Below are 21,215 nucleotides of genomic sequence, written 5' to 3' on the forward strand. Positions count from 1 at the left end.
GTCTCGCAGATTAACAATATATCGCTTCTTTACATTCTTTAGAAAAAAAATATTTTTCTTACTTAGAAAATTGTAAAGACATATGAGGATGAAGACACAAGTTTGCTCCTCCAACAATAGCCGCGTCACATTTGCCACTACGTATGGATTTGAAGGCAAGCTCAAAAGCATAAAGAGAACTGGAACAAGCTGTGTCCAAGCTAAAAGATGGTCCTTGAACCCCAAGCCAGATAGAGATGCAGTTAGCTATCATGGTTTTGGAGCAGCTGAAATTGTTTTAATACAGAATTCATAATTTTGAAAATCATCAAATTGTTTGTTTAAATTTGCATTAGTGTTCTGTTTTATTTGATGTATCATTCGATATATCAACCTTGATAAAAACTGTGACTGGCAACATATTTAACTAGAAAGTAAAAAAAAACTGTATATAATTCAGCCTTTAACATATAGTTTTCTAATGTTTACACTCATTACAGTGAAACAGCTTTTTCGGATTTTTCCGTGGTTTATTAAGTTTTTTAGATGCCCGAATTTTAGGATACCTTACACCAACCGTGATCTCGGGAGGACTGAAGCAGCCAAAAACTATAAGTAAATTATTACCATCTTTCAAGTGTCATTACAAGATACAGGAGTATACAAGCTTAACTATGACTGTGGTCTCTCTTATATAGGACAAACAAAAAGATCAATTAAGACTCGCGTTAAAGAACATATACCTGAAATAAAACGCCGTTGCTACACAAAGTCCGCAATCTGTGAACATAGTCTAGACAAAGGTAGCCATTATATTAGATTTGATAAACCACGGGTCCTTGCAAAATAATACCAATTCCAACCAAGTATGATCCGTGAGGCTATTGAAATTAAAAAACATCCAAATTTCACTAGAGAAGATGGCTGGCCATTACTACCTGCTTGGGATCCCGTCATTAAGATAATTAAATCAAAAACCAAGCATAATAGGCCTTAATTAAAGAATCATTTACCATTTTTTCTGTATAAAAAGGACCAATTAAAATATTAATATCGTATGTAGGGTAGTTTCGAGTGACGTTGTGTTTGTGGTTGCTGTAAAGTATTCGAAACGTCGGGAATTCGGATATATTTGAAAAAGTTGCTTCATTATCATCAGCGTTTGACACCCCACTGTTGGGCATAACGCCCTTTCAATATTTAGAATTGTTATTAGAAGTTTCCGAGCTACATCCACCACACCACTGCAGATTGGCGGTAAAAATTTCACAGAATCACGTGACGACTAACACATTTAACAAATCCAAAAAGTTGCCTGCCTTTCACAAAAAGTAGACTAGTGAAAAAGATTATACAAACGCCATTCGTATGTTTTCTTAAACAATTTAAAGATCGACACCTCCTACGTATTTGGATGTATCTGCCAGATACACGATATCGGTTTTATTACATTTTTGGCATTTATGCACTTATATCTATCACGTACAAAAATATCAGATTTTTTTTTTGACCCTAACATTGATTTTTGTCAGACGTATAAGTATATATCTACATATGTTTTTAAACAATGACGCTGTTAAAATAAGTAAGTACCAGTTGCACTATAATTCGCGGGGCACAGGTGCGCGGGCGACGAGCAACTACCCGTTAGTCAGTTGTAGTTGTGTTCCAATTTTTTTTTTAAGTATGTAACTACGTAGATACACAGTTATTAACTGTAATTCCTTTTTATCCTAATATGTATTTAGCACTTACACAGTTAGTCTTTGGAATCCAGTAAGATCAAAAAATGTACCTGTACAGTTAAACATTTAGTCGTTGGAATCCTGTAAGATTGAAAAAAGTTTAGGGCAATTACATACTTATACATCGTAATTATATCAGAAATAAATCATTTAACCGATTCGATGCGGTAGTTTTTTTAGCAAATTTTTGTGACTGGCGGCGTACAAAATATGTTTTGTGCCTCTTCTGGGGACGCCAAGCGAACCGAAAGAGGAACTGATATTTGATAGTTTTTTTTTTTTTTAATATATAGACTAGCGCTTGACTGCGATCTCACCTGATGGCAAGTGAAGATGCAGCCTAAGGTGGTGCGCGCTTGCCTAGAAGATGCCCATTCACTCTTGATTTAAAGATACCCAAATTATAGTTCGTTGGAAAAATGGAAGTCGGAAGGGCATTCCAAATTTTTGCGGTGCGTATTAGGAATGAGGAAGCAAATCGTTTAGTGCGAGATCGTGGGATTTCAACCACATAGCGGTGTAGATTCATGCGATGCCTTGCGGTTCGGTGGTAGAAAGGTGATGGTGGAACCAAATTGTATAGTTCTAGAGCACACTCTCCGAAATATAACCTGTAAAATACCGACAAACAGGCAACCTTGCGCCGATGTTCGAGACTTTGAAGTCTAAAGCAAACCAGCGATTTGTCACCGATGAGTCTTCTGGCGCGTCGGTCCACAGAATCCAAAGCAGCGAGTTGGTACTTGGCAGAGCCATCCCATAAGTGGCTGCAGTACTCCATACACGATCGAACTTGTGCTTGGTAGAGAGTAAGAAGCTGTTCCGGTGTGAAGTACTGCCTGACTTTATTGAGGATACCAAGTTTCTTACCAGAAAGTTTTGCCTTGGATTCTATGCATTGTCCGAAGTTAATATTAGACGAAATATTTATGCCTAGAAGATCAATACTATCGGTTGTACGTTGGCAATCTTCCATGCTTTAGGAACTTGAGCGGATTTTAGAGAGAGGCGGTACAAGCGCGTGAGAATAGCCTCAAAACATCAGTTTGGCGAATGCGTAGTTCTGACATAACAGAGTCGCAAGGTGGATGTCTGGGCGGTGAGGCACTACCTGCATCAAGGAGCGAATTTTCTGCAAACAGATTCGCTAAAAGGTTAGCCTTGTCTGTCGCAGTAAAGGCCAGCGATCCATCTGGTTTAAGCAGAGGAGGCAGCGAGGGACGGCAGAAGCTCATTTCAACTGACTTAGAGAGTGACCAAAATGCGCTACTACCGCGCGGATGGGAAGCTAATTGGGCTCCGATGCGATTAATACGGTTGAAACGAGCTTTTGTTAACAACCCTTTTGTAGGACTTGGCAGCAGAGTTGAACGCTCTCTTCCTCGTAGTTATGTCCGGAGACGGGTACGGGCTTCAGCCCACGCTGCAAAACGCCGAGTCCTTACGGGCTGCAGCTTCGGCATATTCTGCATTATACCACCTAGGGATCTTGCCATCTAGTGATACATCAGCAAATGGAATGAAATACTCTATTCCCTGACGTATCACTTCCGATATTTCTTGTTCGCAACTCGACGGATCACAGGAAGAGAAGCAAGTCCGCCGCCAAGGGTAGGATGCAAAAAGTGTCGCGTCTCACCCCAATCTGCCGACTTATATCGCCACACACATCTGGTTCCGGTAGGACCTGTATCCAGAGGGTGAAAGTTAGATACTGACTTTACCACACAGTGATCAGATGTGCCCAGAGGAGCTGCAACTGATACCGAGGACCGGTCTGGGTCAGTTGTCAACAGAAGGTCCAAACAATTAGGTGTATGGTCGTCAACGTCGGGTACTCGTGTTGCTTCTTGGACTAGCTGGGTAAGTTTTTGGTTAAGTTTTTGTTTTACTTTACAGAGTCCCCAATACGTTTCTCTAAAGATTTCTCTGAAGAAGACTTACAACAGCTCAGGAGACTAGTTGAGGCTGATGACGATGAACCAGTTATATTGGAAACAAGCAAACAGATACAACAACAGCCTGCTGCTGAACTAATTACAAAGTCATCTTCAGTAGTTTTGTCTACAGATTGTAATTTTAATGACCCTACATTGCCGTATTCACCTCTCACACAAAATATTAGTTCCGTTGAAACAAAAGATTTGTGCTTAGATTCACCAAGTTTTTCAACTTTAATAGCTCAAGAAATAGCTCAACTAGGCTCTAATAGCTCAACAATTCCTTCAACACCTATGACTTTATTAGTTAGCTCACCTATGCCACCAAAACACCAATCATTAGAATCCCCCCTATCTTTAAATCAAAGAAAAAAGCGCTGCGTTAACCAAAGAAAAGATAAAGGTCGAATACGACAGTTACACCGTGACCAGTGGTTAGATGTTAAACGTAAGACAAACAAAAATTTAGGATTGGAGTACACAAGTAGGAGTGGGAAAGTTATGCAACAAAAACATTTTGGATTGCCATGTGGAGAAAACTGTAAGTTAAAATGTTCAGAAAAATTTACAGCTGATAATCGAAATTCACTATTTGTATCGTTTTGGTCATTAGGTGAGCTAATTCGTCATTGGGATTTTATAGCCAAATATTGTGATAGAATTCCAAAACGTCGCATGACTACTGAGTCGGATTCCAGAAGAGAATTCACACTGCTGTATTACTTGCCGAAAGAAGTCGCTATTAATAGCTCTATTTGCTCTAATGGGTTTGAACCGAAAATACGAGTTTGCAAAACCATGTTCTTAAATACTTTAGGCATTAAGCAAGGTATGGTCTACTCCGCTCTGAATAAACTCTCGTTGCATGGTACTGTTATCTCGGATAAAAGAGGCAACCATCAGCATCCAAAAAAAAATAACTAAAGAAATGATTGCGAGTGTTTGTGATCATGTAAACAGTTTTGTATCTATAGAGTCGCATTATGTTCGACAGCGAACAAAAAAAAAATACTTATATATACAACACACATATATATTACACCCCGACTCGGAGTGGGAATCGAACCCACAACCCCCGGAGCAGAACACAGGGTCATTAAAAACTGCGCCAACGGGCTAGTTAATTAATTATTAACACATAATTATTAGGTATGTGTTAAAGGCTGACCATAAATATAAAAAAACCTCGAAATATTGTGGATAATTCACGAACTAAATTAAAATGTTCATAATGTCAAAATTTTTAAATTTTAACAAAATTTGACAGGAGGGCTTTCGTAATGACGCTTTAATAGAAATAGACCGCCCTCAGAGCAAGTTTTTTATTTTTATTGGCCAGGTTTTACAGTTAAACTATATACTTCCTAATTTTATACTATGTATAATTGTATATCTGGCAGTACACCATTAAAATTCAAGAATATTCCAATGTTAAAATATGTATAAGGCACATACGAGATTTAATAAATTTTTCGGAACAACGTATAAGTATGTATGTGCTTAAACACAACAACCTATAGGTTTAATATTATAATTTCATTGTTTATGTGAAATTTACGCCAAATTAAGGGTACTTGCCGAATTTCATATTATAAGTCGTTACGATTGCTGAGATATGACGATTTTAATTTTTCGCAAACTTTAAATGGCTCTCCTGTAAAATTTGCTTTTTACAGATACATAGTTATACGTAGGAGGTGTCGAGATACAATATCGGGCGAAAATTTACTGGATTTAAAACGTAATGTTTTTGAACGTATTTACCCTGTGATTCCATAATTGTTTACATGCAGTTTGTCATAAACCCAAGTTTTCTCAGACTCTGAAATTGAGCAACCAACGAACACACCGGTCTTGGTATTCCGTAGCTCCTCTGGATTGAAACCTGAGAATTGAATTGTGTTCTTATTCATATTATCATATTTATCAACATGAAAAAAATAAAAAAACAAATTTGTCCATCAATGCAAAGAAAATCAAAAAGTGCTTCATAAACAAATGTTAATTTTACTGTAGACATTACTTATATATAGGGAATAAGAAAAAAAGTTTACAATATATGTTTGTCAGAAAAAGAAAGTCAATTCTTAAGATAGAACAGACCCGTCCCTTACATTACCACCTGCAAACCGAAATGTATACGTACGTAGTACGCAGTGTTGTAAAAATAAAAGGAAGATTTCTTTTTCTTAATACGATAACTGGAAATTAATTCTGATTATTTTACCTTTAGTGTAATAATATCAAGTTATTAGAATTTTGTCTCCACTAAATAGTATAAAACAAAGTCGCTTCCCGCTGTCTGTCCCTATATACATAGGGCTTAGATCTTTGAAAGCACGCAACTGATTTTGGTGGGGATTATTTTAATTAATAGATTGATTCAAGAGAAAGGTTTATATGTATAGTACACATAAAATGGTAGATATTTACTGATAATTTTAGAGGTGTCAACATATCTTTTGTTATTGATAGTAACAGTATTGCACCCATGCGAAGCCGGGCGGGTCGCTAGTTCATTAACAATATGGAACTACGGACGACGGAGGTATACTCGAAAATATATATATTTCGTTGATTTCTTAACTCTTACAATTTATTTATAATTTAACGATGAATATATTTTAAACCATTTGACAATAAGTAACGGACGTTTCTTCAAATAAAGTAGTACTTATTTTTTATTCATAATTACGATTTCTTAGACTTTAATATTATTCTCACCAGCGTCGATGATAGCTTCATACGTTCTCTCCAAAATTATCCTCGACATGGGGTCCATAGTATGTGCCTCTTTGTAGTTAAGGCCAAAATAGGAGGCGTCAAATTTTTCCAGATTGTTTATCTTGCCAGTACGTTGCGGGATGTCAGGGTGAGTCATTTTCCAGCGGCGACTATCTCCTGATACGAGGTCGACCTGAGAGAAATAAAATACTAGTTTTAACCGATATCTCGAAAACAAACTGCCATGCATGTGAGTATCTAAATGAAAACGAAATTTTTTTTTTCGCTATAATTTGATCACACACCCTTAACGTCGAGTTTGCTTGATAACATTGAGTACGCTACCTAAGCTTGTAATGTACCTAACGTTAAAATGCAGTAATCTTTATTTATTTATTTATTTATTATTATATATTTATTTATTATTATATATTTATTTATGATTATTTATTTATATATATAATTTAGCACATATATAGAAAATCATCACCAAAACAGTTTCAATAAATTGTTAACACATAATAAGTACATGGCGTAGATGCGCGGCGGTGGACTCGGCCCAGCACACCCTCGAGGTGTGCCCGAGATGGGCGGCGCTGTGTCGCGATCTGACGACAGTCCTCGGAGGGGACTTGTCACTGCCGAGCGTCATCACCGCGATGCTCGGCGACGATGAGTCCTGGAAGGCGATGGTCTCCTTCTGCGAGACAGTAATGTCCCAGAAGGAGAATGACGAGCGGATGAGAGAAGAGGCCGCCGACGAGGCCTCCGTCCGCAGACGACGAACGGGGGTGTGTAGGAGGCGCTACTAAATGCGCCTCCAGTATAGCCCCTGTGCCCTTATCGGGCCAGGATGGGAACCCGGTCCTACTAGCACGGCGTCGTCGGGATTGTTCAGAGGTGAGCCGGACAGTCCCCATGGAGGAAAAGTCTGGCTTTTTCGTCGAGGCCAGCCTGTAGCTGGAGGGATCCTGTTGCCTGCAGATCCGGGACCCTACAATTAAAGCGGCTGAAGGCTCCTACAGGGGTTTTGGTCGGTATTGCACCCCCAAGTGCTGAAGCCGACATGCGGTCTAGGAATGCCTACCCGGGCATCCTGGATATCACCCGTAAATGGGTTCCCCTGCGATACCAAAAAAAGAGTGACTTTGACATGACTTTTTATGATTTTACACAGTAGTACTTGATCTCGTTGAACACGTCGGTCAGCGGCCGTCATCATTGTAATAAAATTGTTCTGGTTAAAAGTTGTGGTGGACTTCAGACGTTTTAGAACGTAATGCGCGTACATTTTGGTAATAAACCGAAAGACGGGTATCCATTAAAGAAGCAATAAACTTAAATGAATATAAATAAAGATTATAAGGAAATACAATCCCACGTTCAAGCAACCGAAACAAATAAAAATTACAAAGAAACTTTTCTGTGATACTTTACTTAATAATTTCATCTCAATTATCATAATTTCGGATAAACAAACAAAAAATAGATTAAGGTAAATTAAAGAATAAGAAGTACATAAGTACAAATAAACAAAATTAAAATCAATAACAGTAACACACTCTCTCATACTAGAGTAACAAATTTTATCAATAATAATGGAAATTATAAAAAATTGCGAAAAAGATTTTACATAAGGAAAATTAATATACAATATGAAATTCACTCGTGTAAGAGTTACAAGTATGATTAAACAAAACAATAAATTAACAATAAAATTCAAAACGCTCATGAATGAAACATTAAATATAATAAATATCCGACTCTGTTAAATAGTACATGCATATTAATAAAATAGTAGAAATTCACAATATAAAAAATTCTTATTATATTTTTTGTAAATCAGTTTCCGAATTTGTATGTAAAACAGGACTCATGTCATTTTTTCTAGGCATAACTGAACAGTTCTTAACCCACACAAATCTATAGTGTTTTTTATTTACCAGATTCCTAGTTTGACGAAGGAGGGTTTTATTAAAGCTGGCCAAGTGATCATTAAAGTTAACTCTATTGCTATAATGGGTATAGCCAATATCACAAGACATCAAACTTTTTCTCTCAATCTAGCCAAAAAATTGTCTTTCTTGTGTTTGACGAGAAAACGAACTATTATATATATATATATATATATATATATATATATATATATATATATATATATATATATATATATATATATATAATATATATATATATATATATATATATATATATTGTTTTTGTTTAATACTAATTGTTAGCTGTTGAAGGTTTTGCAAATTATACTCACGTATCAATAACCAGTTTTTTTATTTATTTTCTAGATCGTCACATATGATTAAATTTAAAATAATATTTTTTTCTTTTTAACAGAAATAACTCTACTCATTCCACATTCGCCTTGTCTCTAATTACATCATACCCTGCCCAGTCCATATTTTTTCCCACCTTCTCTCTCCCCGTCTTTTCCTCTTTCTCATTTCTACCCACTAAATAATACTCATATATTTTTAAATTGACGCCGCGTTGGCGCAACGGTCACAGCACTGGGTTGTGGCTATTGCGCACGCATTTACGGGTTCGATCCCCGCACATGACAAACATTTGTATTGGCCATACAGGTGTTTGCCGTGGTCTGGGTGTTTGTACAGTCCTTGTGGGTATTCCGGTTCCGGTTGTTATCATGTACACCTGATAGCGATCGTTATTCATAGTAGGGAATATATCTGCCAACCCGCATTGGAGCAACTTGGTAGATTAAGCTCTGATCCTTCTCCTATATGGGGAAAGAGACCTATGCCCAGTAGTGGGATATTACAGGCTGAAGCGATTTTAAAAATGTGTAGCAATATTATAAATTTAATAAATATTCAAAACAATATTTAATTAATCAGAACTTGCACTGATTGCATTAAAATACCAATTCAAGTATTTTTTAAAGAAAAATTAACAACTTTTTTTTTAATACATAGATGGCTGGCGTTTGACCGCTATTTCACCTGATGATAAGTGAAAATGCGGTCTAAGATGGAGCACCTATTAGTAACCTATTACGTTTTATTTATAACCTACCTAGAAGTAACCTATTCACTCGCGACTTACCCACGAAATTACAGACTTTAAACTACTTTTACGAGTATTGAATTGAACAATAACGACAGCACATCCAAAGCTGACTTTATCGCGAACAGTTGAGTTGAGTTTGAGTTGATTGTTTGCTACTCTGAGTTACGTATTGCTATATAATTGTTTGACAGTGTAGATTTATTTTAGATTTGTTTCAGATAGATAAAAATTGTAAAAAATGTCATTTTGGTATATGTACTGTTTACATATGCATTTCGTAAAAAGCGTTTATTTTAATATTACAAACAGACACACCAATTTTTTTATTTGTAGATACATGGATATATATATATAGCAGTGAAACACTATAAATAATAGAGTTTGGTTTAGTTTTAGTTAGTGCATTAAGTTTAGTTAAGTTAGGATTAGATTAAAACCGTAATTTATCAATTGTATTTCTTCTATTAAGACTTTGGTGTGAATTTAGAGTTAAAGCAATTTAGTATTATGGCAAGTATTTGTAACTATCCAAATCGTAGTTTGAGAATAGATAATGTTCTTTTTTTAAAGCAACTTCAAAAAAGGAGGAGGTTTCTCAATTCTGTGTATTTTTTTTAATGTATCTTCGGGGATAGCTTCGTCTATTATGAACCGATTTTGATAATTCTTTTTTTTTTGGAAAGAAGATATCCTAAATGTGATACCACGATAAGGAAACCAAGATCTGATGATGGGATCCTAGAGAAATCGAAGGAATCCTGTGTACCGATTTTTATGTATTTCAATTCAATTGAAAGCCGATGTTTATCATGTAGTCACATCTAAATTTCATCGAGATCTGATTACAGCTTTTGGACTAATCTTTGATCATGCCTATTTACTTAACAATTTTTTCGTCTACCTACATTGTATTACTTGTCGATGTAATTGAAGTCGGTTTTCTTTCGTTTGCCAGCAAACACAATTATGTTTATAATTGTTTACTATCTTTTGTTTTCAGTCGAACGAATAGTAAGTAAAATATATTATACTGCAGCACACACTAATAATATGGCAATTTGTTCATAAATAATCATACGTTTAGTTTTAAGGTGAGAGTTCAAACAAGAACCGATTTAATTTTATAAGCCATTAATAAATCGCAGCGTCATACTTTCAACGTTTCAGGCTTAAATTTGAGCGTTGAGTGTTTCTCACGTGGTCAATTATATGTAGATCGTTCAAGATTAACTTCTAAAGAAAACATGTTTGTATTGTCTAATGCCAAAAAAGGCGTGAACGTTGTTGTATATAAAGAATTAAAGACATTCTGTAGTAAATTTAGAATCGGCATTGCACATGTGCGAAGCTGTGGCGGGTCTCTAGTCAAAAATATATCAAAAATAAATCATTTGAACTAATCCAGTTATGGTAGAAAAACAACAATAGTTTAGAAATGGCTACATTTTAACGTTAGGTTCATTAAAATCTTAATAATATAGGCAATGTTATAGTTTTCAATTACAGTGTACATGAAATATCAATAGTCTCTAACTTGTCAAAATGTGTGTGAAATACAAAAGTTTGTACATGTATATTATATAAAAAATATTAAAAAAAACATACCTTGTTGAATAGATTTTCCTTTAAATGAAATACAGAATCAGAGTCTGGGAATGAACCAGAGAGGCCGGTGATGCAGACTTCATCTCCAGGTGGAGGATGGGAGATCTGGTAGCCTGCTGTCGGCTTGGATTCTGACTCCATGGTTGCTGAAATATGTTTAAAACGCATACTATACACCTACACTTCAAACAAGAGGTTACATCAGTACTGGAGTGGAGACCGCGTCTTGACAAACGCAGTGTGGGACGTCCTCCGGCCCATTGGACCGACGATCCACGAGTTGTACACCTTATAATATAGATATCAAGAAACGGGGACCGAAAAAAAAAAAATCGAAAAAGGCCAAATATGTGGCTTTAGGTGGAGTGAAGAATTTGGTTGGTTATTCAACAGACCATATGGTGTCATCATGGTATCAATTATACGAGGCATTAGAAAATGCAAAAATTAATACAGATAAATCTAGACTAACTTTTTAATTTTTTTTTTTTTGAATTTTTTTTTTATTTCTCTGCTCTGATAGTTTGATAATAATTCATATTGGTTATAATATTTCTCTGTTTCTCTGTATGCTCGCTCGCTCCACTTCAATGGACACGATGGTAACCTAAGAACTACTTATCGGGACACGTTTAAAAATGAAATAACTAAATGAAAACCCCTAAATAAGCCGTATACAAAGGATGTAAAATGTTCATAAAATAAAAACTACTGGTCCAAACTAAACCAAACTTTTATAGGACTAAGTGGAAAGTATCTCCCATCGAACAAAAAACAAAGAAACACATAAATTGGATCAGAAATCTCGACGTAGTTAGTGTACATACATTAAAAAATATATACCAACCAAATTGAGTACCTTATTCTTTTTGAAGTCGGTTAATAAAATAAGTTAAATCTATTACTTTTCACTATAAAACAATTTAATTTTAATAACCTGTAGTAACTCTCGTTATAAACTGAACATTTATTAATTTATACTGGTTATTTATTTATGTGTTCGGTAAGAAATGCAATGAAATAAATTGTAGTCTGAGAGTTAGCATGAAGTTTAACGGACTTGACTACTTGAGTGTCTTTAATACAAAATCTTTAGGAAAATTAAGATTTAACAAAGTAATAAAAACGAAATACCAAATAAGGAACGTCTTGAAAAAAAGCCAGGTCAAGAGTACCCTAAACCGAAAAGCATGTATGAAGGGAATAATGAAAGTGGACGAAGCGAAAGAAGTATGTAAGGATCATATCATATGTAAAAACTAAATATGAACATTAAATTAAAATGAAAACCGATATATTAAAAATATTAGAAACAATAATTTTCTAAAGAATTGATAGGTAAAGCACGATGGGCTTTGTTTCCTTTTTTTCTCACTTGTTTTTCAGTCGCTCGCACGCATCGCTGGCGCTCCGACGCGCGTGTGTTCTTTTGGTGTCATTGACATCCGTTATCAATTCCATCGAATACAGTATAGGATGCTCAATGTTGTTATTAATAAATCGTTGACGTTTTTTATAAAAAAAGTGGATGTGACGAACCGAGAAAGTCTAGTTCGCTTATGTTCGATATCGAGAAATTAGAGAAATCGAAAAAAACTAATGTGCTTTAGACCACACGACTGAAGTAGAACTTCTTTTGCAAAAAGGCCTATTGTGCACTTTGTCTTAGATATACGAAACGTAACTGGCTAAGAGAGAAAGAAAATGTGTGCTCGCACCATTTCTCTTGTTTCGTTCGCCTTGACGGATCACACTTTTCTTAACGCTCTTTTCCCACATTCTCCAGCTTACTCCTCAAGTTAAGCTTACGTAAATTAAAACTGCTCTTCGATTTCATCTCCACTAATATCAAAAACATTAAACGAAAGAAGAAAAATGATGGTAAAAATACAGAGAGGTCTAAAGGATATCTTAACTGTAATTAAAAGTACAGATCCTGCGCAAATTCAGATTTTTGTGGCTACGAAACTATATAGATTACCGCCGGTGGCTTTTGATCATGTAGATGTAACAGGCTGTGTGATTACGGCAGCAAAGGATATAGCCACCCCCTCTCTTCCCGTGGGTGTCGTAAGAGGAGGCTAAGGCATAACACAGTTCCACTGGCGGGATAACCACCCGACTGCTGTCTTTGAAATACACAGACCGAAGACGGGCAGCAGCGTTTTCAATGCAACAAAGCCAGCCCTGCGGTCACCAACCCGCCTGCCTAGCGTGGTGACTATGGGCAACACATATGAGTTCACGCCATTTTTGGTGCGAACTTGTGGAGGCCTATGTCCAGCAAAATTCGCGAGAAAACATTACTTGTTTTATTTCTATTCATGTTTCAAAATTGCAATTTTAAGGCCTACTTTATATTATATACTGAGAGTACACCGCATACATGCATATTAAATTTTTGTTCATATATCCTAAATAAATAAATAAATAAACAATAAACAAACAAGTAAATAATTTTGTTCCTCTTAGCTCTTTGACCAACTGTAGTTAGAAACAATGTAAATATAATTAACCAACACTGAATAAATATACAAGGTTAATATTTATGTGTTACACAAGCATTGTTATATATAATTATGATTCAATAAGGTCAATTACATTATTCCTGTTAGGTCAATAATTTAAATAATCGATATTAATATTTTGGTAAGTTTCAAAAAGTGTTACTGCGTAGTTTCTTGCCTATTCTTCTCTGCAGAACCACATTACGTAGTATTAATTTCTTATATTACGTTTCAAATAACCCGTAAATGAATTTATCAAAGTTTAATCAAATTATAACTTTATATAAAAATTACTTGGATTTTTCACTTTTTTTACAAGTACAGTACAAAAATTATTATAATCAAAGTGTGAATATTTTTTAAACTTTTATGACGAGATCTTGTTAATTATGTATGCGCTCGAAAGGCTCTACGTAGCGACAAAATTTTACGACAATTATCTAAACATTTTTTTTCATTTACAATTGAGATGGAATTTCGAGAAAATTTTGTTAGTTAATGTTCAAAATATATCACAATTTTTCCAAAAAAAAAAGTATATTCAATACCTTAAATAAATTAATCAATGTGATGATATGCTTGCAGTTTTTTTTTTATTGATTTAATGTATTAGCATTCTGCACTCCTTCTCTATATAAACTATAAATGTGCGAAATTTCATCGTCATCTGTCCGCGCAGTTGTTGAGTTGATTTCTAAAGATACATTATTTGGACCACCACCACCTTTCGCTTTTATATATATTATAGATAGATTATAGATATAGATAGATAACAACAACATTCAAATAAGCGTCGTTAGATTACACGTTGTTACAGAATACGTTGAAGAATGTGAATTTTGTATGTTTATCCTATTCTTCTATATGTCTATGTATATATATTTTTATGTATTTATAATTCTATTTATAATTATCTATTTGCACAATCCCGCATTTTGGTACTTATAATCTCCTTTTACCTGAGGTTGACTGGAAGAGATTGCTTAAAGCAATGAGACCGCCTTTGCATGCTATCATTGTAACTAATTTTTGTTTAATTTTATTTCTGTACTGTTGTGTTTTATAATATATAGCGATAGCAAAAAATATTTGCGTCTGTCGGTTCATTAAGAAGGTTGCGTAATTTTTTAAAAAATATATTTTATACAATATCTAACCTTTAAGTTACTAGGATAATTTATTACTAGGACATTTTATTTACCCCTGTCGTCACAGAGTCACGGAAAAGCGTGCGTTACGCTATTCCGTGGCATATTAACGTTACGTAGAATCATATTAACAACAAAATTGCATGCAGTATATTTTAAACATATTTACACTACAATACTACATTATTTCATACCACAATTCTGATGAATTCAACGAACCATTTTGTTCGACGCGACACGCGCTTCACGCGGACGTAGTCGCGGGCAACAGTTAGTGTATTATAAAACAAAGTCCCCAAAAATGTATGACTGTGATCGATTCCCTCAAAATGTACTGAACGGATTTTCGTGCGGTTTCATCAATAGAGAGAGGGCTTCAAGAGGAAGGTTTACGGAACGGTTAAGCCGATTTTGATGAGAGTTTCACTGGAAGTTTGTTGGGAAAACTTTGTAACACACCAATTTCAACGCGGGCGTAGCCGCGGGTACAGCTAGTATGTATATCTGTATGTATATGTATATATGTGTGTATATGTTGATATGTATTTATACGCGTAGTGTATGTACATATTATTATGTAATGCTTGCTGTAATTTTTTGTATAGTTAATATATCTTTAATATGTTTTTTTATTTGTTTTATTTCAAAAATAATTACAATGGCCTTACAGCTTGATTGTTCTCGCCAAACTTTGCTGTTTGATGGCGAGACACGCTCTTATTTAACACATAACGACATTGTAAATAGGCAAAATATGTCATTCTCTTAACTTAATCCAACTACAAACTATGCTTAAGAGCCATTTCACAATTTTACGCTCTGCAAGTTTAAGTAAATTTGGTCGCATCGCGCGAATTGTACGAGCCGCGCGATCTTTGTGCTAGTACGTATAGTGTGACAACCAAAAGACCATCGTGATCATTTTCTGATGTATAATAAAAATTATAACTATGGTATAAAATGTTTTTTACATAAATAATTTGTTAAAAATTTCAAGTATGTTATATAACAACAGTCAATAACTTTAAAATAAAATTAAAAAAATCAATTTTATGAAACAATTTTTTTTAAATTGATTTAGTTTTTTCAGTTTACGAATGAATCTAATATTTACGATATGAATAAAAAAGCATTTAATGACATCGACACCGACAAACATATTAATTAACAAATAACAAGACAAACAGATTGAAATGCCTATTTGTATTGATAGTGTGAGAAAAGAAAATTAAATTATACATTTGTTTATAGAAATTATCATTATATTATTTTACAGTCATTTTCGTAATATGTTTATTTTATTTATATTTTATTATGAAAGTATCAAATGCGTTTTATCCGCTATAACAACAGGCGCTTGGCGCGTGTGAGCGAAAGAGACGGCTGCGCAGAATTTGGCGTGGACCTTACCTCTAAGAGCGCTAGCGCTCGACTGATTTACCGGGCTTGATGCGTGGCAATATATACTATCTTTTTATTATTTAATATAAAATGTATTAAAAATAATTACATCTTTTAATTATTTTTTTTTGTATTCCTTAATGATGTAAGTTTACTTTGATGAAGATAGTTCGTTAAAATTTCTTAGTTTTCTAAGAGAAATATCGCTTTTAAAATTGTACTTATTTGGAAAATATTCGTAACTTTAAATTTTTTTTATCGTTTAATAGAGATACAAATGGAATAAAAATCTATGATAGTGGACAACAAAATTATATTCCACATATTATGATATTTTTTTAAAATGGTTTCAACGTAGAGGTTATTGAAAAGTAGGACTTCAAAGTATACATTGCGACCGTTTACCCAGGGAGGAGGCTGATGAAAAGGTTAATAATTTTATACACATAATATAAATCAAAATTCTGATCTGACTATGGACTACAACAAAGGTTGCTCTATTATATTTCAAGAATATAAATTACATTATTGCATCCAACACTGAGATTAACGACGTCAAAATATTACAATTTCGCGGATTGTTACCGATTTTTGTGAAATGGCTCTTAAAACATAAAAAAAAAAAATTAAAATTATTTTTGAAGAAAGGAAAAAAAATTTTTTTTATACCATGACAGGTTTTTAACATTATTTTTTTTTTACTTTCCAAAATATATTGTTTAAGTTTTTTCTTAAATGAGCCAATACTAATTCCCAAATCTTGTCTTAAAAAATCTATTTTATTAAATACTTTAGGAACCAGATATCGAGATGTTCTTGCCCCATAGTAATTATGTATCTTTGGTTTAATTAATTTATTTTCTCTATCCCTACGGGTGTTGTACTTATTTATAACATTAATTTTATATGTGTCTTTGTAATAATACTGTAAGCCTATTAAATAATCTACTTTCTTATCTACCGGTCTTATTTTACAGATGGGAAACAACTTATCGTAATCTTTATTACACTGCCTTTTAATATTTTTATTAACTAGGAACTTTATCAGTCTTATTTGGAGATCTTTAACATCTTTTAAGTAAGTTACAAAGGTTCGGCCGTATATAAGCAGACCATAACTAATGAGCGAGTCGGCAAGCGCGTAATATACAACTCGTATAGTAGATTTGCTTAAAACATTTTTTAGCTGGTAAAACTTTCCTAATACGGACCTTAGCTTATTACAAGTCTCATTTATATGTGACCTCCAATTAAAATTTTTATCAATGGTGAGACCTAAATATCTAAATTTATCGACATAGTTTAATTTGTTACAATTACAGTTTGATTTATACTTATGTAAGCATTCGTATGTATGTCCTATTTATAGTAAGGTCATTTTCACTTACAGATTTGGCATTTTGATTGTATGGAGAGTGTATATGTATACATTTCGTTTTTGACAAATTCAAAATAATGCCGTTGTCATGTGCCCATTTAGTGATACTATCAAAATCTTCCTGTATACCTTGTTGCACTTCGGTTATGTTTTTAGAAGCAAAAGCTAGACACATGTCATCAGCATACATAAACATTTTACAGTTCTTTACAACATTGGACACACTGTTAACGTGCATTATATTGGCCAAAACACAGAGCCGGTCGGCACACCCAGATTCACGTTTGCCTCTTCCCCAGCCACCCCTGATATTATAGTCTTTATTTTCCTATTACTAAGGTAGTTTTTTCAAACCTGCTGTGCTGTGTGACTACGGCACTAAAGAATTTAGCCACCCCCTCTCTTCCCGTGGGTGTCGTAAGAGGCGACTAAGGGATAACAAGGTTCCACAACCACCTTGGAACTTAAAAAGCCGACCGAAGGCGGGATAACCATCCAACTGCTGGCTTTGAAATACACAGGCCGAAGACGGGCAGCAGCGTCTTCGGTGCGACAAAGCCAGTACTGCGGTCACCAACCCGCCTGCCCAGCGTGGTGACTATGGGCAAAACACATGAGTTCACGTTATTTTTGGTGTAAACTTGTGGAGGCCTATGTCCAGCAGTGGACTGTATAGGCTGTAATGATGATGTAATGATGATTTCAAACCACTTTTTTGTGGGTCCACGAATTCCGCACTCATCCATCGCCTGTAAAAGTATTTCATGGTCTAGAGTATCGAAGGCTTTTTTGTAATCAATAAAGAGTACTATAATCTGTTTACCTGAGTTTATCATATATAGTCTATTCATTGACATAGTCTGAAAAACCTAATAATGCAGTCGCAGTGCTTCGCCCTCCCCGGAAACCGTGCTGGGTGTTACAAAGTATACAATTTTGTTCTAAAAACTCGCTAACCTGTTTTACTATAATTTTTTCGGTTATTTTATCTATAATGGACAATATTGCGATTGGCCTATAATTAGAGTACACTAGATGGCTACCCGAATTGTATATTGGTCTTATTATTGCACTTTTTAACTGATCAGGATACACACTATTACTAATACACATATTAACAAATTTAGCTAGAATGGGACTTAACTGCTTACCTAAAAATATAATATCTTTCGCTCATATTCCATCGATACCGGGCGCCTTTTCACGCGACAACATTTTTATGACCTTTACAATATCTGTCGAAGTAACTTTATTATATCTAAAACTTACATCGTCTAAAAAAATTACATTACATACATGTTTAATTGTCTTAATTTCTTCAGTAAAAGTTTTTGAAAATTTTGTACAAATCTTATCAATGTTATCTATTCTTCCTAAGTGCTTTAAAATAACGTCATCCAGGCTAGTCTTATTTTGACCCAACCACATGTTAATATTAGCCCATATTTTCCTAAAAGTCCCCATTACACTTTAGAACTTTTACGTAGAATTAAGAGGGTAGGCGCTAAGTTAAAAGTCATAAAATTTTGCTCTGCTTTTAATATTTTTAAAATTATACAGTTAGTAATCTTAATAATAAATTTATGTGTCTGTGATATTTAACTACCAGTCAGCTATTTATTACAATATTACAAACACAAAATAAGCTACTTTCTCAAGACCCAACAACACTTGTACTACAATGGAGACAGTCAAGCAAACCTTAGATGAACTTGCACAGGTGTTTAATGCACGGTTTAACGAGTTCCAGCAGGATTTAAAAGTCAGTACACAGGCTGCTACTTCAATTGTTGATATCGGTGAACAATTTAATTCCTTCCGTGCCTTTGTCTTGACTGCTCTTAAAAGTCTTCAACGCCAGGTGGAGTTCCTGTCCAAATAGCAGGACGAATCTGAGATGAGATCACGAAGGAAGATCCTACTGCTACACGGAGTCCCCGAGTTGGACAAGGAGGAAACTACCACTCATGTAGTTAAATTGCTGGGTGAAAGGCTTGGACTCACACAGATTACACCAGTCTCCTTTACTCGCTGTCACAGATTAGGTCGTCCTAACAAAGAAAAACCTCGGGCGATTTTAATTAAATTTAAAGATCTCTCGCTAAGAAACCAGGTTTGGTCAACTAAGACTAGTTTTAAAGGCTCTGGCGTCACAGTCTCTGAGTTCCTGACAAAAGATCGTCATAAAGTTTTCCTAGCTGCTCGCCAGCGCTTCGGCGTTTCTAAGTGCTGGACAAGGGATGGTGTAATTGTAATCCTGGGTGGTGATGGTTCAAAACACCGTGTAACTGCGATGATGGAGTTGGATGGGCTGCCTGGGTCGATCATAAATATTTGTGATTCTCAAAGCGTGTCTCCTGATGTGAGTTACCAAGCCGTCAAAGGCGAACCCAAGGGTCAAGAGAACAGTGAAGAAATAGACACCTTTGATGCAGTATTTTCTTGTACTTTGTTTACTTGTTGGACTCTGTTACTGGGGGTAAGATATACAGGGTTATTTGTAAAACACCAGCATCCTTGCAGGACAAGATAGCTAACATCATAAGTAACAACATTTGTTCTACGACTTTTGATAATTTATTAGATTTTATTTTCATACAAAAAAAAAATATTAATTTAATTTTCCGTTTGAATGTTATAAACTCTACGCGCATCCCAAATATTAGGTAAACAGTTACTACTTGCGGGTGTGCATGCGAGGGGGGAAGGAAGGGCCGGAGCAGCGCTAGCGCCCTTGAACTTGAACTATTTCGCTAGCCGAAGCAGTCGGCGCGGCGACTTTGATGCGCCCGCGTCATATGATTTTGTGTGCCACTCGTATTTCTTTTACTCGTATCGATCGATGTATTGTATCTGTACTAAAGTTATTTTATAACCATGGCGTACCGCTATTCTAATGTCGAATACACGGAAATGGTGAGGATGCTGGCTAGGTGTGATGACAATGTATCGGAAGCCTGTCGGCAATATGCAGCTAGGTATCTGAACTTACCTACACCGAGCCGTGAGACAATGTTACCGGTCGATGGATTGGATATTACACCAATGGACTTTTATTTATGGGGACACATTAAAACAATGGTGTGATCGCGAAATTACGAGCGGTGACATGCTCATTGACAAAATAATTTGTGCGTTCAATAAAATTAAAACTAATTCGGAAGTGTTTGTACGTGTTAGTGAACAGCTGATTTTTAGGTGTGGTCTGTGTGTTGGTTGTGATGGTGACTATTTTGAACGCTATCTACGCGATGTAGAGGTAATAGGAATTTATTTTGTAAATATTATTTTATTGTCAATTATTTTTTATATTTTAATTATTGTAAACATGCTAATTCCACTTTTTAAATACGCCTGCATTACACAATGAAAAGTGAATTATACCTAGCTACCAATATTGAATATTAAATTGGTTTAATTAAACTTAGTAAACCTTAAAGAATAATAATTAGCTACGTTAATAATTTTCACATATTTTGGATTTTCAGAATTCAGATAGCTAATCTACATACACATCCGTGTTGCTCTTTGTACATACACATTTACCTAGTCACTGCGACATACATACTGTGATACTGCCTACAAACCCACCAAGCAATTTATATTATTAACTAGAATTATTTTATTAACTAGAATTATCGGGCAGAGTAAGTGTTATTTATTATTATTATCAGCAGTGCAAGCGCGCGCGAGCGTCGTGTCGTCCTTTCGACAATGAATGAATCAATGAAACATAGACTTAC

The 21,215-nt window shown here is 34.9% G+C and overlaps 1 protein-coding gene across 1 annotated transcript in view; it reads right to left on the reverse strand.

The window, feature by feature from the left end:
* The window catches only part of LOC123663275 (fatty acid synthase-like), a 43,939-nt gene extending 32,733 nt beyond the window's left edge, over positions 1 to 11,206 (reverse strand). The window contains exons 1-4 of the mRNA XM_045597965.1: positions 11,039 to 11,206; positions 6,389 to 6,581; positions 5,429 to 5,549; positions 63 to 266 (exon numbers count right to left, since the gene is read on the reverse strand). Coding sequence (XP_045453921.1) covers positions 63 to 266; positions 5,429 to 5,549; positions 6,389 to 6,581; positions 11,039 to 11,206 — 686 coding nt within the window. The remainder of the gene's footprint in view (positions 1 to 62; positions 267 to 5,428; positions 5,550 to 6,388; positions 6,582 to 11,038) is intronic.
* Between the last annotated feature and the right edge of the window lie 10,009 nt (positions 11,207 to 21,215).

The sequence above is a fragment of the Melitaea cinxia genome, chromosome 20 (genome assembly GCF_905220565.1).
Source record: "Melitaea cinxia chromosome 20, ilMelCinx1.1, whole genome shotgun sequence".
NCBI lineage: Eukaryota > Metazoa > Arthropoda > Insecta > Lepidoptera > Nymphalidae > Melitaea > Melitaea cinxia.